Source organism: Oenanthe melanoleuca, chromosome 1A (genome assembly GCF_029582105.1).
Source record: "Oenanthe melanoleuca isolate GR-GAL-2019-014 chromosome 1A, OMel1.0, whole genome shotgun sequence".
Taxonomy (NCBI): domain Eukaryota; kingdom Metazoa; phylum Chordata; class Aves; order Passeriformes; family Muscicapidae; genus Oenanthe; species Oenanthe melanoleuca.
Window position 1 is genome coordinate 57,711,742 of NC_079334.1, and position 24,900 is coordinate 57,736,641.

At 39.3% G+C, this 24,900-nt stretch overlaps 1 protein-coding gene across 2 annotated transcripts in view; it reads left to right on the top strand.

The window, feature by feature from the left end:
- The window catches only part of RELN (reelin), a 268,404-nt gene that overhangs the window by 94,382 nt on the left and 149,122 nt on the right, over positions 1 to 24,900 (top strand). For both annotated transcript variants that reach the window (XM_056516168.1, XM_056516160.1), the window contains exons 4-6: positions 10,968 to 11,038; positions 19,511 to 19,543; positions 20,329 to 20,407. In XM_056516168.1, coding sequence (XP_056372143.1) covers positions 10,968 to 11,038; positions 19,511 to 19,543; positions 20,329 to 20,407 — 183 coding nt within the window. The remainder of the gene's footprint in view (positions 1 to 10,967; positions 11,039 to 19,510; positions 19,544 to 20,328; positions 20,408 to 24,900) is intronic.

Consider the following 24,900-nt stretch of genomic DNA (forward strand, 5'->3'; position numbering starts at 1 on the left):
TGGTACAGCACAGTTAGTGTTGCTATTTTTGCAGCATTGTTTTAGATGCTGTTCTCAGATATGTCTTATTTTCTTCTAAAATTATAATTGTATTTCTGTCATCCACATACCTTTACCAGCTAACAGTTTATGGATATTTGTTCCATCCCTCTGATGGGTCTTGCTTCAATTCTTTTGACTCACTGCCACATCCATCCCATTCATAGCAACAAGGTACCTTCTAGCTTATGTTATATTGTTTTTCCATTGTAGTTTTTCAAGATTTCAGCCATTCTCTGTGCAGACATGGGATTTTTTTCCAGAGATCAGCAGATGCCTGATGATCATTCAAAATGGGAAATTTCTAATTACACCTGTAGTTCCTTTGTGTAACTTCTCATGAAATCTAGTATCTGTTAGGATTCCATCCTTACTCTGGTCAGTTTTACTTAGATTGCACTGGGAAGATTTATGTCACATATGGGATGCCACTGCTTTCCATTCCAGGGGACTCTCTCTGGAGCTAATACTTTGGATATTTTTGACAAACAGAGTCCTCAGAAAACCAAGTTCAATTTACCCTGACACTTGTGATTTTATCCCAGGCAGCTCATGGGAAGTGTCCCTTCCACAGGGGTAGAGGGAACTGGACCAATGCAACAGTCCTACTAATCCTAGAGTCCTTTGGGACCTACTACCCAAAGTTCCTCAGTTGAAAAGGAGAGATATGCAAGAACAAACCCTTTTTTTTGTTTTGTTTTGTTTTTGTTTACTTAATGCAGTATTTTCACAAAAATCTTAAAAACTGTATGACTCTGAAAACCCCATTAGAATAACAGTTATGAGGAGAGATCCTCTTTTATCGTTAAGTGTTAGCTTGAGTTTGATGTTTTATTAATCAACCATAAATTTCTTAGCTGCACAAATTACAGATGAATTTCTCTAATTTCCAGCACCACTCTGTTGTGTACAGCAGCAGATGTGCAAGTCTCCAATGAATGCCTTCATCTGTAGTACTTGGAATTTGGGATTCCAGACAGGGGAATTTGAGCTCCCAAGCAATATCACATGTAAAAAAAGCAATAATTATTTGTGTGTATTTCAAAAGTTCACCTTGCTGGCAAGTTTACTGAACTGAATTCCCAATGTATTAATTTTGATAAGAAACTGTCATTAGCAAATAAATGAAGAGTTGAAGTCTGGTTGCATTTCACCCAGTATCACCATTTTTTTGTTCACCAGGGGCATAGCAAAGCCAGTGTTGGTGCTGAAGAATCCCAGAGCATCAACAGGATATTTTCCTACAAAGATTAATTCTAGTGTTGTGCTCATTCTGCCAGAGACTTCTGAAAACAAATCTATGCTCAGGAAAAATTAGCCAGTAATAAAAAATCAAGAGCAACCATCTATCCTGGAAGTACTTACATTGTTGCTTAGATTCTCTGTTGCTCAGGTTTTTTTCGAGGTTAGGGTAATAAATCTCTTCATTATTACTTTACTCTAAGAGAAAGGTTTTAGACTTCAATGTCTTTTTTAATAATGGATTTAAAGAATTATTATGCACACCATATCTAAAGGAGATATTATAGCAATGTAGCTTAGCAGGTAATTTGTTTCTGAGTAAGACAAACCATGGATTGTTTCCTAGTGAGAAACAGATTCAAACTCATTATTGTTGGAACAGTATATTATATGGGAGGCTGCTGTCCAAATGAGTTGTAAATTCAGGGTATTTATGCCTGTGTCAAGTGACTGACCAAGGTGAAGTTCAGATTTTGTTTAACATAATTTTGATAATCCTTTTATTATTTTACTATGCAAGAGCATTCACAAATACCAGAACTGTGAGCCTTGGTGTGCTCTTAGGCAATGTGGTAGAAGGTACAGCAGAGCTGATTGTGTTTTATTAGTGTAGTTGACCCTGCTTCAAGCAGAAGGTTGGTCTGGAGACCTCCAGAGGTCCCTTCCAGACTGGATTTTCTTATGCTCCTCTCTGGGGTGTGAAATGAGTCTCTGGGCAGGCCAGGTGGGTGCTGACCCCAGCTGTGGGTCACAGAGCTCCCACCCAGCACCGAGGGATGCTGAGCCATTGCTGACACCCTGCCAGGGGAGCTCAGGGGCTTTGCTCAGCCCTGAGAGCTGCTAAAATTGCTGGTTTGGGAAGCAGGGCTGGAGGACAGGACTTGTTGTGGAAGGACACACACAACAGATTTTTCTCTTTTAAGTTCCATCTCTCTCTGGTTGAGGTGGGAAAAGCTGGATGTGATTTAGGCATCCATGTGTCTGATTGTCTCTTACTCCCAACCCTAAAACAGCCTCTAATGGGTATCTCTGAAAAAAGACTGTATTGAAGAAAAGCCAAACTGTGAGCAGCAGAATCCATGAACCCAGGGTTCCTACACCTTTGGACAGTAAACCCCAACAGCACCCACACCACAGTACTTCCAGGGGCTCTCACACTACACCTCAGTCTTGCCTTCACTACCTCTGAGGTCCCAGATAACCTCCTTCCCTTCTCTAGCACAGCCAGCTCCTGCCAGGGCTCCTCACCATTGAGTCTCCAGTTTATGCTGTGCCCATGATGCCATTCCACTGCTTCTTTAGTCTGGAGCGCTGTGATACTTCACAGATTTTTCTTTTTTTTCAGTGGCTGATGGAATTAATTATTCTCCTAAGGCAATATTTCACCTGCCTATTTCTATTTGTAAGCTAGTATGGTCTTCAGGGATATCTGCTTTCTTCCAGCTCATAAATCTGGATGAAAATTAAAAACCATGTAGGAGAAATAACTGTCCTTTTTATGATTAGTGACCCTGAATTTTTTTTCCAGAGGTTCACCATATTCACAGCAAGAAAAACAATTCCTTACAAACAAGTGTGTCAGGTTCTCTCTTAGTTTGATTTTGATCAGTCTGTGAAAGATTACCATGTTTCATTTGTTTTTCAGTCCTCTGAAAACATTTAGGTTGGTGAGAAGAGTGCAAGGAAACATTAGGCAAGTGTAATATTTCAGAATTTGGTGAAACTTTAGGAAGGGAAACCTGCCTCATGTGCTGTGGGGTGTGGTCTGTGGAAATTTTGATTTTTGATGTATTATTTTCTAGCATTAGACTGCAGAGGCAGGTTTTATCCTTCCCTGGCAAGCTGACTTGCACATTGTGGAGGCATCAGTTGCATATCTGTAGTTAATATTGAAATGAGTTGTTTTTAAGGAAGGGAATTACTTTGGCTATTGAAGATTTCTTTGTGGGGTTTGTGACGCAAATGCAGGGGATAAGGTTCCAGATTTTTATGTGGTCCAGCTCATCCACAGCTAGTGGCAATGTCCTTTGGAAGCAGTGGGCAGCTAAATCAGGATAGAGCAGACTGGAGAAACCTTTACTAGGAAATGGATAGTGAGTACAGATGGCATGAGAGCAGTGAACTGAAAACATGGCATTAAAATCATCTTTTTTCTCATTATTTAGATCTTCTAAAACTAATGTTGTTTTCATCCCGGCATCTAATGTGCTGTTTCAGATTTTTCTATTTAATTTTAAATTAAAATTAAGTTTTCACTATGTTATCTGAGTATGTTATTTATTATGAGCTTTCATTTAAAAATGTATCACATCAGAAAACCCCAGAGCATCAACTACCTTTAAAGTTCTGGTTTTCTGGGATCACGTAAAACCTTTGGCACTTCTGGTTGGATACTCTGAGACATCCAGCCATTAACTCATTATTAGGGAGAATCAATATCACAGACATTTATGCAAAGGGTTAAACATAATGAACTGGTTAATTCTTTTGTTCTGTGGAAATCCTCAAGTGATGAGTAACCTGAATAGATACAAACCTTGTTTTCTTTTCTTTGCTTTTACCAGATATGCAAAACCTTAGAATGATGGTTCTGCAGTTAAATGCAGATCTCAGGAGGTCTCTAGTCCAAAATCCTGCTCAAAGGAGGGCCAGGTTGCTCAGGACTTCAACCCAGTCTGGTTTTACAATACAGCCACAATGGAGAGGAGCTGCACAAGTTCCTTTGGTGGCTGCTGCCGTGTCCCCCCTAAATCATCTCTTCTGCAGTTTGAATGAGCTCTGCTCCCTCAGGTCCTCCTCTCAGAGTTTGTGCTCCAGCCCAAACCACCTTTGTGGCCTCTGCTGAGCTCCCCCCAGCTGATCACTGCCAAATTAATTAGGACATTTTGTCAAGAAAAGGGTCATTGTAGAAGCACACATTGACTGCAAGTCAGTTCACTTAATACCTCTGTGTTCATTTAGAGATTTCAAGAATTTTAAAATCTGCAATGACTGCAATGTTTCTTCTTTTCATACTGGAAAAGATGAAGTTCTGTTGTTCTTGAAGGATAATTTAGGTGTTTGAATAGTATCTTCATTCAGTATAAGCTTTAAAAGACTACATAGGAAAAACTTAGGAAAAGCAGTATTTTTTAGAAAAAAAAATGTAATATATTAGTTAACTTGGGGTAAATATAGATTTCAAATAGTTACAAATATTCAATGCATTAAAAACCTAAAACTCATCTAATCAATGTTTTGCTAAATAATCAAGTACAATAGATTGCAAAACATGAAGCAAGGACAGAGTCTTCTCCCAAAGACTGAAAAAGGTGGAAAACAGGGACCTAGTTGTTGGCACTGTGTCAGTAGAAGGACAATGGATGCTTGTTCAATTATTTATATGAGCTCTCTGCTTGGCAGATGCCACTGCAATAACCCTTTATTCCAAGTATAGAAAAAATAGAATTTGCTTCCCTTTATAATCACACAATGCAAAATACTAATGAAAATGCTGGATTTCCTGTAGCTGAGAAGAAAGTATTGTCCTAAATCTGCTTTCAGCTAGCAAGAAGCTCTAATCATTCCAGTCACATAAAACTAGACAGAATTTTTAAAAACCCACATATTTTTATTTATGGAGACAGAGAATGGAAAATAAAAGTGTTAATATAGACTTTAAAATGGTAAATTACCTCTTTTATAAGGTATATACCTTGTTATGTTGTATCATCTTTTGTACATGCACCTTGCAACCAAACAAAAATTTGGTGTTCTTTGGGAAAACAAAAAAGGTTTCTTATAAATTGTAATGTGTAGGGGCTGGAGGTGCTTGTGCACCCCTCCATTTCCAGTGTTGTGGTCTTAGATCCATGTCTATAATATGGTTCATAATTATATAATCTAGAATAGAATCAGAATGGCCTGCCTGTTCCAGTGCCTCACCACTCTCACAGTAAAGATTTTTCCTAATATCTATTTTAAACCTGTCCCCTTTCTGTCTGAAGTCATCCCCTCTTGTCCTGTCCCCACATGCTCTTGTAAGAAATCTCTCTCCATCATTCCCTTCAGGTACTGGAATGAAATTTCTGTAGGCCCTTCTCATTTATTTTCTCTTTGAGAATGTTTGTTTTATTCAAATCTTGTTCAAAGAAAGTCCTTAAATGTTCATTACATCAGTCTTTAATCAACCTTTAGGTTGAGATGAGTCCTTTTCCCCACATGTGGAGTCCCCAGAGATAAATTATGAGAGAAAAGACAAAGCCAGGTGGCACTTGTTCCTCTTGCATTTTCCCAGTGTGAAGGCTCACCCATGAAGTAAGTTGTAAGCATAATTTATTCATGTGAACCACAAACTTCAGCTCAGGACAGCTGCCCCAAATGAAATGATTGTTCTTTTCCCTCTAGCATACACCCTGGCTTTTGCTGGCCATTTCAGTCCTTTCTCCCTGAAGAATTTTCACCTCTGATTGAGGTTTTTAGAGCAAGTGTGCTAATTCCAGTCTCCTGAACAAATGTCTACATAAGTAATTGCATCTTACTTGCCAAATTTCCCTGACAATTTCAGCTGAATATGGTCAGGACAGATGACTTTCTCTGTAACATCTCAGTGAGGAAACTATTGGGGACAGGGAGAGAAAAGCAGAGTCAAAATGTGTGTTTCAGAACACACAGATCTCATTTCTGCTGCTTTAATTAGACTGCACTTGCATGTCAAGTGAAAACTGAAATAACAACTCAGAGACATTTAACCAGTAGATGGAAGCCTCCCACCCAAGTTCCTTCTGGATCAGCAGCCACAAGTGCTCTGTGCATTTTCCCTGCTGGCCCCAGCATCAGAATCAGCACCCTCTCCCAGTCAGGTTTAACATGTTGGGCTGACTGCTCTTGAAATTGTCACTGAAGGTTCCAGCCCTGGTAGGAAACACAACCCAAAATGCACCCCAGCCTGACCTCACCTCCTTCCACACCACACACAGTAAATGGTCAATAAACCACCTTTTCAGGGCACAGGGAGAAAATGGTTCACACTCCCACCACGAAAGGTTGTGCCCAACACAGCCCCATGTTCCAGAAGACCTCTTCTCCATAGTGCTTTCAAGTTATTTTCAGAGTTTTCAAGTTACACTCAGAGATCCCTTTATCAGGTGGTGTTGGAGGAGCATATATATTTTTTAAGACAGTGGGTTAAACAAGACAACCCTACAGAGAGGATCATGCAATTTAACAAGGCATTACAAATCAACCCATTGATTTGCATAAGCAGGGCAACTACCCACCTCTGGGCAGTGTGGCAGTGTGTCCTTTGCACAGTGGAGCTGGCAGAGCCAGGCAGCAGAGGCAGCACACAAGGGTCAGTCCCATGCAGCCTCCTGCCTGTGCTCTCCTGAGCCAAACACTCCCTTTAAAATGCAACCTGTTAACAAGAGCATGTTAGCCATCCGTGTGAAACCAGTGTGAACTGTGAGATACTTCAGCTCCAGCAGCAATCATTGGGTATGCATCATTTTCTGCTCCAGCCCAGGCTCATAACTTGCCCAGCATCAGCTGTGTCCCCTGCGGTGCTGGGGAGGCAACACAGTCTCTGCTGGCATCAGATCTGATTTTGGGGGGCACCACTGTGGGGCTGGGGAAGACCAATCTCAGCTTCATACAGTCACTCACTGATTTTTCTGGAGCCAGTGTAGTGGATGTCACCCTGAATTTACTTGAGTAGAAGCAGCTACTAACCATTAGTAGCTGGCAGAAGGCTGAACTCTGCTAGTGCAGGTGAGAAATAGCCTCCTTTTCTTTGATCCTGTGGAACACCCTTTTTGGTGTGTCATGAGATGAGGTGTTTTACTGTAGGGCACATGAGCCTTTTTGAAGCCCCTTCTTGCATGAATGTGCCTTCCCTCACCAGGGAAAGGTGCCAAGGATCTGTGCAAGGCAGAGTGAGCACCAAGCCTGTGAACCCCAGAGCTCCAGGCCAGGCACTCTGCTCTTGGGTGCACAGCTCTGAATCCAGCCAGCAGCAGGCAGGAGGGAGGACTCTCTGTGGTGTGGAGGTGTCTCTGCTCCTCCCAGATCACCTGGAATGACTTGTGTCAAGGAGACAAATTGATACCACTGAGGCTATGTTCAGAGGAGCTGGCAATACTGCACTTAAAAAGTGTTTTTCAGCTTGGTAGCACTTGGGCAGGGTGGCACTTCAAGCCCTGTTTCACAGGTGACATGGATTGTGGATAAACTATTATAAATAGTTTAAGTAGAGAATCAGCAAGTCTTTTTCTTTTCTTCTTTTTCTTTTCTTCTTTTTCTTTTCTCCTTTTTGTTTTCAGAGACAGACAATCTGGAAGTCCTTATTGGCATCTGATTTCAACTCAAATAGTTGTGGTTTAGGAAGGAAAATTCTTTTAAAAATTTATGTAATTGAAGGATGGGGTTAGCAATGCCTTGAACTACCAGTGAGCCTTGGCCCCTGATGTAGATTTTTTGTGTTCAGACCTCTTTATTCCTCTGTAAGCAGCTCATCCCCTCTTGCATAGCCCCAAGCACACAAATACATCTAGGCTAATGGAAGAGTGAGGTTAATATAAAGAGGAACCTTATTACCTCTAAGTTGTTTTTCTTTCAAAGCTCTCACTTATCATGTCAGGATGTTCCTGTTCTCTCCCATTTTTCTTTTCTTTCTCATCCCTTTGGAAAGATTAATTCCTACTTGGAATTATCTCTGGGGACATATGGAACATGCATCTTGCCTTTTGGCTGACTGACACATTAGATCTGATTAGTCTCTTGCCCTTTAGCTGGGAATAAATAGACAATTTAGTCAGAGTGGAACTATAGACTGGTGTGGAGTAACATCAAATAGTAGTTAGTAAATGCCCTTCCTCAAAGAAATACTTAACTACATTTAAGACAGCATAGAACTTTTCAAAAAAGCACAATATTCAGTTACTGGATATATATATATATATATCTGTCAGAAAAGCAAAAACCCAGAGTTAATAGTTGAACAATTTTCCTTCTTTAGTAGAGTCTCTTTGAGGCATTGCCAATATTATTTTTGTAATAATTATCATAAATATTATGTAGTTTTTAGACTGGAGTATGAATATAGGAATTGAAATGAGTTTAGATATTTTACATGTCTTTATAAGAAAAGAATCCAAATTCATGATACTGTTCTGTGAAGGTAGGAGCATCACTAGCAAAGAAAGTTCAATACAGAAAAGGTATATTTCGAACTTCTTTCTAGAAGTAGCTAATTTCCTGCATTATTGTGCTGCTTATTTCCATTTCCTCCATTAATAAAGCATAAACACAGAGACAATGGAGCAGGTAATGCTGTAGAGTGGCAGCAGCAGCACCCTTGACAGCTCTGGAGCTGCACTGTCCACGCTCATGCCCACGCAGGACAGGTCTGTGGGCACCCTGCAGCCAGCAGTGCCCCTCCTGCACTGCACTCCTGCCCCAGGGTGCAGATCACTCCTGCCATGGAACAGCAATATTTGGCTGCTAGTCTGCATTATCAAGCAAGGGATGACAGACACAGAGAGATGAGGATCATTGAACTGGTTGCTGGCTCTCTGCCCAAATCCCCTTTTTCTCACACGCATGCAGAGATGCAGTGAACAGCACAGGGTTTGGTACTATTGGTATTACTTGGTATTTGTCTGCATTCAGACACATACTCAAGCTCTCCTCTGCATGTGGTCTGTGTTCCAAGAGTTTGCTCTTCTCTGCCTCATAAAGGAATGCTCTGGTTGCCATCGTTGTTGTGTACATTCTGAATTGTATCCTGGGCTGTCACATAAACAGCATCCCTGAAGTCTTGCTCCACTGCTAATAAAAGTTTTCTTTCCCACTGTCTGCAGAGTCCTCTCTGACAGTCAGTCAGTCCCTGACAGCTTGGGGGATAGAACTGTTGTACTTCTGCACCTTAGATGTGTCTTTTTCTTGTGTGTTGATTCAGGGAAGCTCAATCCATGAAATCCCCACAGTGAAACACAAATGCAAAACGTGTCTGTGGGTGCTCCATGGGCCATAAAGCTGGCTGTGGGATGCCCTGCCATTTCAGCTGCCACAGGAACTCACCATATCTGGTCCTTCTAAAGAAATCTGAGCCTCTGTTTGCTTTGGAGATTGTTTGGTGCGATTCTCACTTGCATGGCTGAATACACCTATGTGGTAAATTGCAGAAATGTATGTAGTGATCATAGTTTTGTGCATATTCATCACAACAGAGCTTAAATAAATGCTTTCATTTATATTTTTAAATGAGACTTAAAGCCTCAGCTCTCTTACCTTTATGTGCTGGAGCAGTGTATCTGTTTTTATTTTACTCTGTACTTAATATGGTCACTGGTCTTGTCAGCAGATACAGAAATCCTAATGTAGAACTATGGCATGAAGTTCTGCTGTTTCATGAAAGCACTGAAAATCCTAAAATAGTTTCAGTGTGGCCCATGGTAGGGAATGCAACCAAAACTTCACACTGGTGATCTTGGCACTGTGGCCAAAATACTGTCACTGCCAGGTGAGGCAAGGCTCCAGCTTTACATTTGCCTCTGGAAGTCCAAGATGGAAAAGACAATACAGCTCTCCTTCCTCAGGCAGAGAAAGAGAGTGTCTAAAAACCCTAGGAGGATCAGGTGAGCATAGTTTTGCATTTTAAGACACACACAGTGGTGTAAATAGAGCTTTCCTATGTGTGCAGAAAGAAAAGTAGATCCCAGAGAAGCTTTCATTTACTCCTATTTGTACTCTGACAAACTCAGAGAGTTTGAAGATGGGTTTTACCCTGAGGATCCACTGCATATGAAAAATTTAGTATTAGATATGTTACTTTTATTCTTCTTCCTTTTCAGGGTAACTGGCCTACTGGCCAAGAATAATATAATGTATTTTGACTTTCATTTTCACACTGCTGGCTGAGAAACTGCACTCATAAAGTAGATTTCAACATCTTAATGTTGAACTGAGAGGGTGTTTCAAGGACTTCACATGGGTCTATAGTAAGCCATTAATATTAATTAGAGAAAGGCTAAAGAACACGTATGAAGAGTATGTGTGAGTCTAGACAGATATTGGAAGAACTTTGGGTGAAAGAAATCAGACTTCAAATTGAACACTTGCAAATGCTGAAAGGTTTTGAAATCTCTGAGAAAAAACTGATGTGAAGTACCACACTTGGAAAAGAGGGATTAAATGAGCAACTGGAAAGAAAGCAAAATGCTTACTGTTAGTATGAGAGCTCTGTAAGAGAAAAATCACATTGCATTATATTTCTACCTGATCATGAGGAAACAGAATGACTTGTGCTTTTTTCACAAAACTTGTGAAGTTTTGTGGTACATTACAGGTCTTCTAGCTGTGGGTCACTAATGGGAATTAATTATTCTTTAGACAAAACTTTTGAGGACTCAAATATAGAAACTCTATGTGCAGCTACAGATATATGTCAAAGATATATGCCATGTCCTTCATTAGGTGCCAGTGATTTTTATTACCAACCCAGCCATTTTGGTTTAGGAATTTTCTTTTGCTATGCACAAAACAATTACTGCAAATTATTCCATAAATTTAGAAGAGTACAAAGAAGTACACAGAAAGAAAGCAGACTGGAATTTCAGATTTGATCAGTCATGCATAAAGATATACATATACATATACATGTATAAATAAGTTTATATTACTTATTGTTGTCTTTTTTATCTTCACAGGGCTACAGCTACTCACAGGGGCCAAGTTATATTCAAGGATGCCTTAGCACAACAGCTGTGTGAACAGGGAGGTAAGAGTCACCATAATGCTAAAAATATCTGGCAAATGTGATTTTCCACTGTACCTGCATGCCAAAGTTACTGCCCATGCAAGCTATTCTGTAAAAAACTTCATATCAGGATCTTATTTGCATTCTTGAAACCAAGTTTCTTTGGCTTCATACTTGCCACTATCTATTCAGGAATCCCACTTTTCCTCTCTGCAAAGTACAAAACTTTCATGATGCACCTGCCTGAAATCAGCCTGTAATAGCCAATATTTCTTTTCTGTCAGAACCACAAACTGAGTTTTAACCCTCACTGTATCAACTTTAAGCAGTATGGCTGCAGCAAAAGCTTTGTTTACTCTCCAGCTCAGACATGTCCTTGTGAAAAATCTACCTTCCCATTTCATGAAAGTAGGCCATTGAATTTTTGCCTGTCATATACAACATTTGATCATATTTATCGCTAAACAAAATGTTTGACTTAAACTTGAAAAATCTAAATTTTTCACAGCTTACCTTTTAGATGAATGACTTAAAAAATAAATGTCCTGCTGTCATCTGCTGTCTACAAAGAGTATTTTGCTTTGAACCTGCTTCATTAAGACAGTGAAAAGTAGAGAAAGTATCCATCATTTTTGGTACAGGAGAGAAAAGAATTTCTAGTTAGATCAGCAAAATTCCAGTGATATTTACATGTCAAAAGAAACAATAAAACATGGGTCAAATGATTTAAAATTAAGATTTTTAAATGGGAAATGTGTTGTCATATTAACAACAAGAGAAAATCCCATAAAACACATCTCTTGGGGGAATTAGAGCTAAATAAGTAACAGTGCTGGCAATGAGAAGGGAATGTTAAGGTGATCTGGATGGAAAGTGATTGGGCCAGCCAGGTTTGTGCGGTGGGAAATTACCAGGAGGTAATTGTGCACCTGCAATGGGGGTGTGGAAGCACAGTGTGGTGGATGGGGACCTGGAACAGAAGTGTTGGCAGCATCACCATTTGGGATGTGCTCAGGAGGATGGGGAGGATATGTCTCACAGGCTGCTTGCTGGATGGATGTGAGTCAAGGCTGGAAAAATGAATATGCAGAGTAATCAGCATAAAATCAGCACAAAAAAACTCATAAACAGATTAAATTCTCCAAGACATAACCACAGAGTGAGCATAGCACAGCCAAAGGCAGTCTGGGGTAGCCAGAACAGGTGAGGAAGGGAAAAGTAGGGAAGTAGGAGTCTTGTTGATGGCAGTGACAAAGATCTGGCAGTGACCAGGATGGTGAAAGCTATGCACAAGCTGGATGGGAATCCATGACTGTCAGTGTCAGAACTGGCAACATGGTCAAGGAGAATATGGGCAAAGCAACAAGATTCCTCCCTGCTAGAGGAAAATACCAAGTCCTTCTTCAGACATGCTGTTCCCTGAGATTATAGAAGAGCTGACAAAGAAACTTTTATTCTTTCACCCCTCCCTGCTGTACAGTTCTGCAGTTTTGGAGCATAACCTAACCTCAGATCAACATTTTAGCAACACTTCTGTTGGTTAGAACAGTAAGTCCTTATGTTACTGTGTGCTGTCCCTGAGTTCAGAGGAACTCTGCAGAACAAGGAGAAAATAGAATTTGGATATTGGTTGTATGCAGAGAGTAAAGGATGCAGAGATGTCCCACTGGCTGCTCAGCTGTGCCAATCCCTTTGCTGCCTCCTCCCTCCATCCAGCCACTGATTGCCATGTCCTGCACCAGCTCCCTGAAAGGGCCTTCAGCTTCCCCAACTTGTCACAGTCTCCCACATCCTTATGACTTTTGTGTTTGCCATGATTTCCCCAGCAATTCTCTTTGCTTTATGCACAGTCACTTCAGAGCCATCCTGAGTTTATCATCCCCAAAGAGGTATTGTCACTGCAGTGCCTCTGCAGCCATTAGATGTGGCTCAGGCAGGGATCACCCAGAGGTGCTGCTCTGTGAGCAGTGGGCAGGGCATGACAACTGTGGCAGGGATCAGATTTCCCTGCAAGACTGATGTGCAAGCTCCTCAGTTCTTCTCTTGGCTCTTCTCCCACATTTAATCCTCACCATGATTCTCTCCCCTTGGTTTCCTAGCCAGGCACAGTTCCCTTGACTTGGATATTCAACCATTGCATTGTCCTTGCTCCCACCCCTTCCAGGCTCTCCTCTGTCTTTTGTTCTTATTCCTTCACACAGTGTGCATTGCATTAGTCTCTAACCACTGCATACAATTTTCATCCTTATACAATTAGAATTAATTTTCCTATTCAAAGAAAAGAGGCTTTCTTTGAAGTAGACCTTACTTCATTTATTCCATTTTCATCAACACCACTCACGTGAACAAAGGATTCTTTCAGGAAGAATTAGTGAATTTATTTAGATGCAAATATCATATTAATATATATGCAAAACAGCAAGATAGATTGACATAAATGAGGTTTATAGTCTGTTTCTAGCCCTAAACATTACTATACTGAAATAGTGCACTGAATGATGTGACATATTAAGTAGAGAAAAATAAAACCACAGGGCAACTTCAGAGATTTATTACAGGACATCTTCTTAATAAGTATGTTCACTAGAAGTTATATCAGACTTCCTAATGTCTAATAAAAAGGATATACATGAAGATGTGAAAGTAGCAAGGAATCTCAAAAATCCTGTTCACTGTGGTTGTCCACCCTCAGATGTACATTAATAAATCCTAGTAGAGTTAATGGAATTTGTGCAGTGAAAGGAAAGTGATTTTTTGTATTTTGAAGAGAATTAGAGGTTGATAAAGGGTAGTGTTAAGGGATGGCAATGCCATATGGATAATGAAAATGGAGTAAGAAATTATGCTGTAGGGAAAGACTCTAAAGAAAGTAAAACAATTGCTTAAAAGGCTCTGGGCTCAGAATATAATACCCATTTTAGGAAACTAGGGATATGTTTGAGAGCTGATGTAAGCTTTAAATTTTATGAGAATTATATTGAAGAAAGGGGACATAAAAATTATCATAGAAAAAGTTAATCTAGCACAAACAGGAAAAAACCCTAAGAAACAAAAACTGTATAAGAGAAGCTAGACGTCCTGTAAATACTTCTAAGCATAAATAAGGATCATAATGACTGATTATATTCTTGCCATAAAAATATATTTAATTAGCCATATATTTAACTCCTTGATGTAATGATAAATAAAAAATAAGGTAAACTTAGTATTATGCATGTTGATTCATATTTATTTCTGGCTTGAGTAGAACGAAAATCATACATTAGTAAACAGTGGCATAACTAAAATGGAGCTGACAAGACATCAGACCTGGCTGCATTGCACAGAACACAGAAGAGTTTAGATCTCTAACTTTCTGCATGAAAATAAAAATGTTGCTGGGAGGAACAGCTCGTGCTGCACAGCCCCACCTGCCTTTGCCACACCAAGTGTGGGGATATTAGTAAAGGGGGCTTTTCCTGGTACACTGTTCTCCAGATCAGTAGCACCATTCTTTGGAAAAAAGACTTTAGTGGGAGATTCGTGTGCATTTTAGTTCTGACTCACTGGCAGAGAACCTCAGAACAGTAAAACCTAAGAGATGGAAAAGATGAAGGAAGCTGCTCCCTCTTAGTTCAATATCATTCCCTCCTGCATAATTCCCAGAATTTTATGCAATCTTATGCTCAATGCTATGGGTAATAGGACTGGACTTCCTTTCTTAAGAGACCCCTCTACAGTCTGACAGTCATCTCCATACTGAAAGCAAATCCTGAGAACTGGCCCAGACTCTTTTATTTGAGAACTTTTGCTTGAATGTTTGTGCAAGACCTTTTAGGTATGTTTTATATCTTGTAAAATTCAGGAACACTGAAAAAAAGTGCCCTGGTGCAGCTCACTGACTCTCCCTAAGGGATGCTCAGCCTCGATCATTCAATGGCAACTTTGTTTACCACTAGAGAGAAAGTATTGGAGGGAGTCTAAATAAAAGCATTTATTTCCTTCTTATCTTCATCTGGCTGCTAATGACAAGGAGATTAGACTTCATAATCTGAACAACAGAAGCTACCTCCCTCCACACCTCATTTGTCATGAATTGAAGAGCAGCAGCTGATGGCCCCTGGCTGTAGAACTCTGAGCACAGTGTTTGTCTGGGAGCATGTGGCATTTGTGTCACTGGAATTCACTTTCCTCTTATATTAAAAAACCCACAAAAAGAGAAAAAAAGTAGGTATATTTTTAATGGGTTTTAAGAATATTTTCTTAGGCTGCATTTTCTACTTATACCTATACACAGTCCTGACCCCCGTACTCTGTGGAATATGGGTGCCAATAGTGCAAATGGATGTTTCTGAGACATGTTTAATTTGCCTTATGCTTGCTCTTATATCTGAATAGGGACTAGTGTTACTTAACAGGTAACTATTACCATGTTTAATGATTTTGCTTTTTTTTCACTGACAAGACCACCACAAATAAATTGTTGCTTTCCTCCTCACATTCCAGTTTCTAGAAGATGACATTCCCTTCCCATTTCTTTCATATTTCCCTCCTTTCCAGCTTAACCAAAAAGGGGCATATTTAAATTGTCTTAACCTTTCACTAGCCTTGCTTCATTCACAGAAAAATTTAACCTTTTACTCCAAAAGATGCCTTCATTCTCCCTCTTCCCATTGACACAGAGCCCCACAATGTCCCCATTGACTTCTGAATTCCCCATTAGCTTCCTCAAGATTCTCATGCTTCCTGTTTGACTGTGGCCTTTCTCTCTCTGAATCACTTTGTATTGCACATTTTCTTCTCTGCTTTTCCTTGCCAAAGGGATTGTTGTGCAAGACAAGGCAAGCACTCTGCATTTCCTCACATTTTCTCATATTGTATTTGCTGATGGCTCTTAGATTGTGACCTCAGTTGAGCTCTGCTTCCATTCTTTGCTCAGTATAATTCATCTCTTGTAAAGCTCTGTATATACCCAGGGTGCTAGTTAAAAATCAAATAATAAATTCATTCACTTTACTTTTTAAAAAGGTACAACATTCTCATTCAGGCTGAGATGCATCTTGGAGTCAGACAAATACTGATTCTAAATTTAAAACCATCCAACCATGTGCCTAAGGAACATCTAACAAACTGAATAATGGTTTAAAATATGAACTGAGATGGTCTTTCTTTTTCTCTCTCAGTCTGAAGTATTGTATAATTTCTTTTAAATTATAAATTTATATCTTTACTCTATATAGCTACTCTGTACTGTATAATTTCTTTCATATTGTACAAAAAAACTCCATTTGATTTTAGCCACACTGTATGGCTTATGGAAAAATCCATGTTCTTTTAAAGTAAGTAGTTCTATAAATTGACTAGAAAGGCAGATCTGAAAATATTTTAAAACAATTACAGTTAGATTTGTGTTATGTTTTTAATTTCTATTATTTGTGGGCCTTAAGTACAACACTTGAAGATCAACACAGTGCTGTTTTGCAATGCAATATAAAATGTAATACAGAAATTATTTATAGAGAGAATAAATGTTTATCACTCATTAAATGGTACCTTGATAGTCTTTTGTCATATGCAGCTCAGGAATTTGAATTACAATCAGAATACCTGAGGCAAAAATACTTGGGCTTCTTAGATCCTGTGAAGATTTAGGAAACATAGCCTCTCCCCAACATAAAGTCTGTACTTGTAACAACAACCTTTTTGTCCAACATGAAGTGTTTGCTTAGTTCCTCCTCTATTTTTCAAATGACTGATCAGTACCATTAGTATGCACCTGCACAATTTCCTTCCTTTCATCCTTTTGGTGAGCAGTTTTGGTTTGCAATGTACTGTGCCTATGGTGGCAGAGCTGTTTCAGGAAGAAATCTCAGATCTCAAGTCTGTATTTTTTAATCACATAAACAGCCAGTTTTATTAAACAATGGTGAAGTCAAAAGAGTTTGCAAATGTAAAGATGTCAAGTTTGTGCTATACCTGTGCCTTTTTGCTTACTGCTGAAATTTTGCATAATAACTTCAGGAAGTGTCATTCATGACTGTGTGCACCCTTGGCTGGAGCCCCTTCCACAGAAACCCCTTTCAAAGAGCCATGCCAAACAACCTGGGGTGAATGGTAACACAGTCCTTCCTTTCCATTTGGAGGTCTGAACTGCTCTCCTTGGAGAAGGTGTCTCCTGCAGCTGAGTTACTTCAAAGGCAAATGAAATTTGCTTGGGCAGCTGATGAGCCTGCCCATGACGTGCCCTGGCATGACCACACTCCTGGGAAGGGAGCCCTGGCAGGGTGGCTCTCAGCCCCCCCTGTGCTCACAGCAGATGACCCCTCAGCACTGCTCTGGAACTGCTGAGAAGGAGGTGTTCAGAACATCAGGGACAGAGATTTCACTTTAAACCTAGCCTCTTAGAACAGGAGTATTTCAGGAGTATTACAAATCTCATGCCATAATATGTTTCTTCTCCTGCAGGCAAAATACAGAAGAGTTTGTGTCGCTGAATTTGGGAAATAATTCAGTTAATCCAGTTCAATCCATTTCTTTGTGAAAATAATTTTTAAAAGGTTTCTGGTGAAATTTTAGACATTCCCATGGAGAAGAATCCCTGGGGCTGCAGGGGACAAATGCAGTCTTCCACTGTAGGATTCACCAGTGCAGTCCAGCACTGTTCTGGAGTCAGTGCCAAGCTTAACATGCAGTAATTTTATTTCTCCAGATTTTGTACCAGCATGATGAGAGGTCTTGGCCATTGCTAGAGTCATTATTGGCATTTTCATTAGGGAAGACAAAGCAGCATGGATGAGCTCCTTGTATAAAAAATGGAGCAAGTTAGCCATAAGCAAAAAAGATTTCAAATTTCTGAAACCACAACAGACTCCTTAGGTCTTTTTTCTCAGCTGCAGTAAAGTTTTCATTGGTAGTTTTCATACCTATATATGCCTATGTAAATATGTATGCATTATATATGTGTGTGTATATATACACAGGTATGCATATATATACATAAGGTTAGGGGGGAGATAGATATACACACATTATGTATATGTTTATATGGTTAGTGAATGGTGTAAAATGTGTCACTCCTCTAATTGGTAAGTCTGTTAAATCAAAGTTTCCTGTCTAAGGTAAATCCAGATTGCTTGCCATCATTTCCTGATCTGCAGATTTCTCATTTGTTGACTGCTCAGTCTTCTTCATCACCTACTACTCCATGAAATGCTGCAATTTCCTTACAGAATGGCAAGCCTCTTTGCAAACCCAGTATTTAAGGACTAAGCAGGAAGAGAAAAACAAAATTCTTGAGATCTGTATTGGACTTTCTATTCAGATGGCTATGTGTGAGAGCTCTACACAGATTGCTGCATTCATTTTTATGTTTATTTTTAATCTATTTTTAATTTGTCAGATGTTATGACAGAAATTGCAGTACTTCAGTATTTTATTGCAAATAAGCTGAAGAAATCAGGAGTACTGCTACAATTTAGGTCAGTGCCCAATAAAAAACACAGAATCATCAAATTAATCCTGGCTTCAAAAATTCTCATTTTTTGGGTGCTTTTATTTTACCAAAGTCCAAAAGCCAGCTGGAAATCCAGATCCATGGCTGAGGTGCTGTTAGACAAACAGGCAGCTGCTTCCCAGGAGCTTGGTTATGTGCAGCCCTTTGGCCTTCAGGAAGGAGATGTGACCTACTTTGGATTTAAGATCCAGCAAGGCTGTGGGTGTAGTAGCTGCCATGGAGTATCTAATTCACTGTGTAGCTGGTTTCTAGATTTCCCCATATATTTTTATGTGGCTGTGCCCCTTCAGACACAGTCTGGTTCTGTTTGTGTAGTGCTACACCAGGACTCCTGTTGCAAAGTGCTGGTAGAAGGTTGTTTAATAAACCTCTGCCATTTCACATGTGCCCCCCATGCAGTTGCCTTTACAACATTCTGGTGTTTCCTGGGAGACAGAGACCAGCTGGGGAATTGATCAGCATTGCCTGCTAAAACATGCTTTGACAGAAGGGTTTGATACCGTGATTTGCGGAGTTAATGTTACTTGTTGCCCTAGGAATATTTGGATTAATTCCCCCAATAATATGCCCAGTAAAATGTTGTTCAGTGCAGTATGAAAGATCCAATTATGGCATTTTTTGCTTCTCCTAGACTATTTCTGTTGTTGAGCCTAATTTCCACTCTCTTTGTCAGTCCTTGAGCTATTGACTCTTAATCCAAATTATTTTTAACTATATCTCATAATTCTAGACTAGAGTTGATCTTTTTACTTTAAAACCAGTAACTGACTTTCATTTATTTTGATGCTTATTTTAATTAAGAGAATAATTATTTTTGTTTTCCTGTTATATTTTTGTAAGTTTTGGGTTATATCACATTTTTCACAATTTACCTCCTTGGATAGCTGATTTAAGAGAATATATACTGTACAATTTGTTTTAAGCTGAATTGATTTTTAATGCTGCAGTTGAGCCCTGTTCATAGAAGATATTAATGCACTGTGTGTCTTTGTTTTCCACAGCTCCAACAGAAGCTCCCTTACATCCTCACCTAGGTAGGTTGTTCATCATTCTTACTACTTAAACTCAGAATCACTGACTTTATTGTAATAAAAAATCTGTAAAGTCACGTGAAACTTGCTCTGAGAAATTCAAATAAAAATTAGATTCATATAAAATTGATTCAATTATATCTAATTCTGATTAGTTGTTTCTTCATTGTGATTTTTTATTGCTCTCTATTGCCTTTAACTCCTTGCAGTGTGAGTACATCATGCTGAAGACCCTTTTGTCCAAGTTATGTATATTTGTATAACATAACTCACACTTTATGTTTCTTAAGTTGACCTTTCCTGCCAGGTCTGCTGATAGCAGCAGAGAAATTCCAATGAGCTCATGGCTTTTTGCTTATCAGTTGTCAAAATGAATCCCCTGACTATAAGAGCTGTACTACACTCATTAAGACTTCTCATCCATTCTTGTGCCCATGTTTGCAAAATCTGGATTTGAAAGGATTTTTTTCTGAACATTTCAGAAAACCAACAATTTGGAACAAAAGTTCTTAAAAGATGTAGTGTGTATGTGGTGACTCCATCTTTCCATAGCCAACACACTTCTGTGATGGGGGCACTTCTTAATTTTTTGTGGTACTATGATCCACAGTAAGCAAAAAGCCTGTAACTAAGAAACCCTGGCTTTCATAAGTAGCATAACCTAAAAAGTAGATTTTTAGAAATCTAAAACACATTTTACAGTGCATTACTTTAGGTAAGACAACATTTAGAAAGCATGGGATGATTGCACTGGGCTTTTTTTCATATACTGCTTTGTTTCTTTGCAGCTGAAATGCACAGTGACAGCATTATCCTACGAGATGACTTTGACTCTTACCATCAGCAAGAATTGAATCCTACCATGTGGTGAGTTTCTACACTCCTTTATATGCATTTGAGGGAATGAAAGCATTGCATTTATTGAATGAAATGAAGTGTAAACCAAAGTGTGGGTTTGCTTCACTTGGAACTAAATATTTTGGTTTATTAATTAATTTATTAATTAGTGACTGAGAAATTCTAAGCACATTGAAGTGGGTGACAAATTCTTGTTGATTTCAGATTTTTAACTAATCCAAAAATAGGAGGACTAGAGCTGAGCTCAGTGAATATTTATGAATGAAGATTTTGGTTTCCTGAAAACACAGCTTTTCATCAAAAAGGAGAAGAATTTCAATAATTAAACTTTGTTGTTTCAAATTTTTTTTTAATTTCATGTTGTACATGTTTTTGGTGAAGCTAACTATAGCAATGATTCTTTCCAAACTGAAATGAAGTGTTTCCAAATGATTTAAAAAATCATAAGAAAACCCCCCCAAAAAGCCCCAGCTGAAATTAAATACCTCTTGTCTTATTTTCATGTGATGAAAATGTTTGAGATTTAATTTTGTTTCCTTTTTTTTTTTTTTGTGGAAGGCACTCTTTTTCAAAACTTTTGTATTGTATAAGAAGGAAAACACTTCACCTTTCAGTTCTGTACAGCAGCTCCCAATTGCTAGGGTTTGGGGGCTTTGGGATTCCTCAATAGAATCATTCATATTATCACAGTCTGTATCTGAAACCCTGCACAAGATGTTGCCATTCTTTAACCAGTAGATGCTATAGAAGAATCTCAGCCTTCTCATGCACAGTAAGGCAAGTACAGCTTAGGACAGGCCAGGCAGCAGCTTTGTGAGCTGTGACCATAGTGGGAGAGCTCCCAGACACTCTCTCCCTCTGCTCCCCCATTCTCTGCCAAGTGATTGCAGAGATCCAGCCCATGAACCATGAACCCTGGTTCAGAAAACAAGTGAAGAGATGAGGGAAAAATAATCACTTCAGTGTTAATAAAGCCAAATATCAATCCCTGGGAGGGTTGGACTCCTGAAGTTCCTGCCAGAGTCCCAAGCTGTCCAACAGTAAATAACAGAACCTTATGGAGAGATGAATGTTGGTGGAGCCAAGAGGAGCAACCCCCCAGTGCTCCCCTAGCTCAGAAGAGGGGAGCTGGGAAGGGTGGCAGACTGTTAGCTCTTAGTCAAAAGGAGTGTTCTTTTAGCAAAGATAACTCTTTGACAGACCTCTGAATCTTAAATATTAATAATTTTACCACCACAGTGATCATAAAGATAGATGACCATTTCATATGATGTATGTGTACGATGTCCCAGAGGAAGTTATACATATTTATTATACTACAAAACTAATTCTTTTCTGTATAGTGAGTATGTATACAGCATATAATACCCAGATAAACACATCTCTTGGTCTAAATATGAAGTTTTGAGGGTTGGAGCCTCTATTTTTAATATAAGATTGTTTCTGAGTTTTCTATTTCTTTCAATCCTATTTCATAAATATAACTAACTTTATTGTTTTAATTCATACAAAACACAGAAATGTTTTACTGGGTCAGTTTATCTGGTTCAAATAAATCCTTGATAAGCATTTTAGCACTTACCTGTGTTTGTTAGTTAATACATTCAGTCTGTGACATTTGACTTCATTTTCCTTTTTATTAAGGACTGTCACAACTTGCCATCTGTGCAGGTCTTTCATAGCTTAACCATCTTATGTAAAAATGCCATAGTTCACAGAATTTTATGCATATTTTTATTTTGTACATACTCATTTTAGTAGTTTTTAATATGTGCCTACAATTTTTGCTCCTTTTGTTCCTTTTGTATCAGCTCTCTAAATGTTTTTTCTGGACTAGAGGCATTAAGGACCTGCAATATTACAACATAAAAACCCCTCTTTCTTTATGGGTATGAACAGATCAAGGACTCTTAATGGGTTGCAGAATAGCTGCCAAGGTAGATAGCTTTAGCAGCAGTGTGTTAAATGGACTTGAGTGAAAAGAAATGGGAAGAGGCATTATTTCCCTGCAGATGCCTCATAACTCACAGAGGGATTGTCTGTTGGGACCCTCCATAATTTATTTATCTATTGCTCTCAACTTTAAATTCATCCTTGCTTATAGAAGTCTCAACAGAGAAATTTCAGATTAAAAGAGCCCCCAGTCTTCTGCTCCTTTTGTCCCCAGAATATGGATTTGGTCCCTCTGGAATAAATTTCACCACCTTGCTTGGGGAGTCAGTGCAGAGAGCTGGGTGCTAGGAGAGTGTCCCAAAACTCACCACAATCCTGAGATAGATTTTCCTGTAATAGCAAAAAGCCACATTTTTCAGCAATGCTAAATGGAAGTGGAGCACAAATAAAAGAAAGCCATAATGAGGTATCATGAGCTTTTCAGCACAAAGAATTTCTGCAGTAGCTCTGCCTCCAGTGAAGACCCACTTAGTGGCACAAAGCTCATTCTCATTTGAATGTCTAGTGGGAGTAAAATCAGGAATTATTAACAGTTGTTGCCATCCACCCTAAAATTGCGTTTTTTCCCCTAGCATCTGCCAAAATCCCATCTTTACTCAAGCAATTGCAGTGAGTGCTGGAGCAGTATTTCCAGCTCTGCTGGGTCTGCTCTGTGTGGAGCAGCTGCCTCATGTGCACACCCCAGCAGGGCTGTGCCATGGGGCCACTTACACTCAGCCACTCCAATCATCTCTGGAGCATTATTTGTGTACAGATTAAAAGAGAAGTGTTTGTATTTTCCTCCTATCTTTTCTTCCCAAATCCTACATAACACTGGCTTGGAAGAAATTAATATTTTCCCAGTCCTCCTGATTGCCCTTCTGGCACGTGCAGCTCTGGCAGAGATGGACTGTCCAAGTTAAGCACTTTATATCCTCTCTGTGTGTCCAATTTTATGAGTCCCAGCAGAGCCTGTGTGTCACTCCATTGCTGGGAGAGGCCTCACATCAAATAACTATTTTGCACAAGGGCACTGTGTGATTTTGAGAGTGACTGCCTGCTCTTCCAAATGCATTTTAAGACACATCCTTCCCAGCAGCTGTCTGTTTCTTTGGAGGCTCAGAAACAGGGAAGGAGGGGCTATGAGTGTTTTGGAGCTGCAGATGGAAGAGACAGGAAAGGTTGGGATAAGGCTCTTTGTAAAAGAAAAGTCACACCACCACAGTTCCTGACCTAAATCAAAATTTGGTGACTGAAAGAAAACAGGAGAAACTGCTAAAGTGGGAAAGGGACAGGAAGAGGAGGAAACAGCCGAGAGGACACATCCTTATGTGAACATAGAAGAAATGTAGAACAAAGAAGGAGGATTTCTCTGCTGGGAATGCAGGAATGGGAGCATATCCCATCTTATTTTCATGGGAAACCACCCACTATAAGAATTTTCTTGTGTGATGTGTCCAACTATGTTCATAATCTTTTCTTCCAGTATCCAGTCATGTCAGAAACATGGACATTCCCAAAGTCCCCAACCCATAGGCAAAAGTCTGCTTACTTAAGCAAAGATTACCTAATTTCTTGGGTTTTATTTGACACCAATCTTACAAAGATCTCTTGTTTCATGAAAAAAATAGGCTTCACACAACCATAAATGTCCAATGTATTATGTGTCTGACATGCACTAGCTGTGGAAGTTAAGGTAGGTAAGTGATTCCCACACCACTGTAAATGTAGCACCAAGGTCCATGCTCAGCCAGCCACTGCTGACTGTTGAACTAACTAGAAGTGTTTAGTACATTTTTCAATTAGAAAATTGAAATAATACAAGTGATTAGTTTCCACAAGACTTTCTGAAAACTGACAGATCAGAAAGCTCAGGAACCATGGAAGAAACTGATTTCTTCAGTGGTGAAAGTGAATCTACACCAGGTACTACTTGCCAGGGAATGGCTGGATGAGTAGAGGTCAATATGTGTATGAAGAAGACTGTCTAGGTCATTGATCACCTGTTCCTCTGAACCTCTTGCCTCCATGTAATGTCATAAAACTGCAATGGAGAGCATAAAAAAGGTGCTATATAAGAACTAAACTAGGCTAAACAAGAACAAATGTAAAAAAAAAATTATGTTTAATCCTATGATAAATGATCTAATGTTAAGAAGATGCATAAATGAGTAAAGAATAAGTGTTGGCATTAATGCATGTTTCTGTACAAAAGAGTTTTAACAGTAGGACTGGAGAAAGCAGGGGATTCAGTACATTTAAAGGAGAAAGAGCCAGTGCAGAAGTGTACTGCTGGCTAAACTCTCTTTCCCAATCTGATGTCATGTTTCATCTCAAAGCCTATCAGCACACCAAGCAGCACTCACTTATAGAAGGTACACTTGTCAAAGATGACATGAAGAATAGCTGAGCATGTAAAATCAATCAATAAGAAACAGAGATTCTCTTGGTCATCACTTCTTCATGGCATATGAGAAATGTACAGGTACAGTGATATTTCCCGTGGCAAAGAGGTTGAGGAAAGCTTTGTGACAGGAGAGAGAGGTCCTAAAGTGGTTTCCAAATTGCAC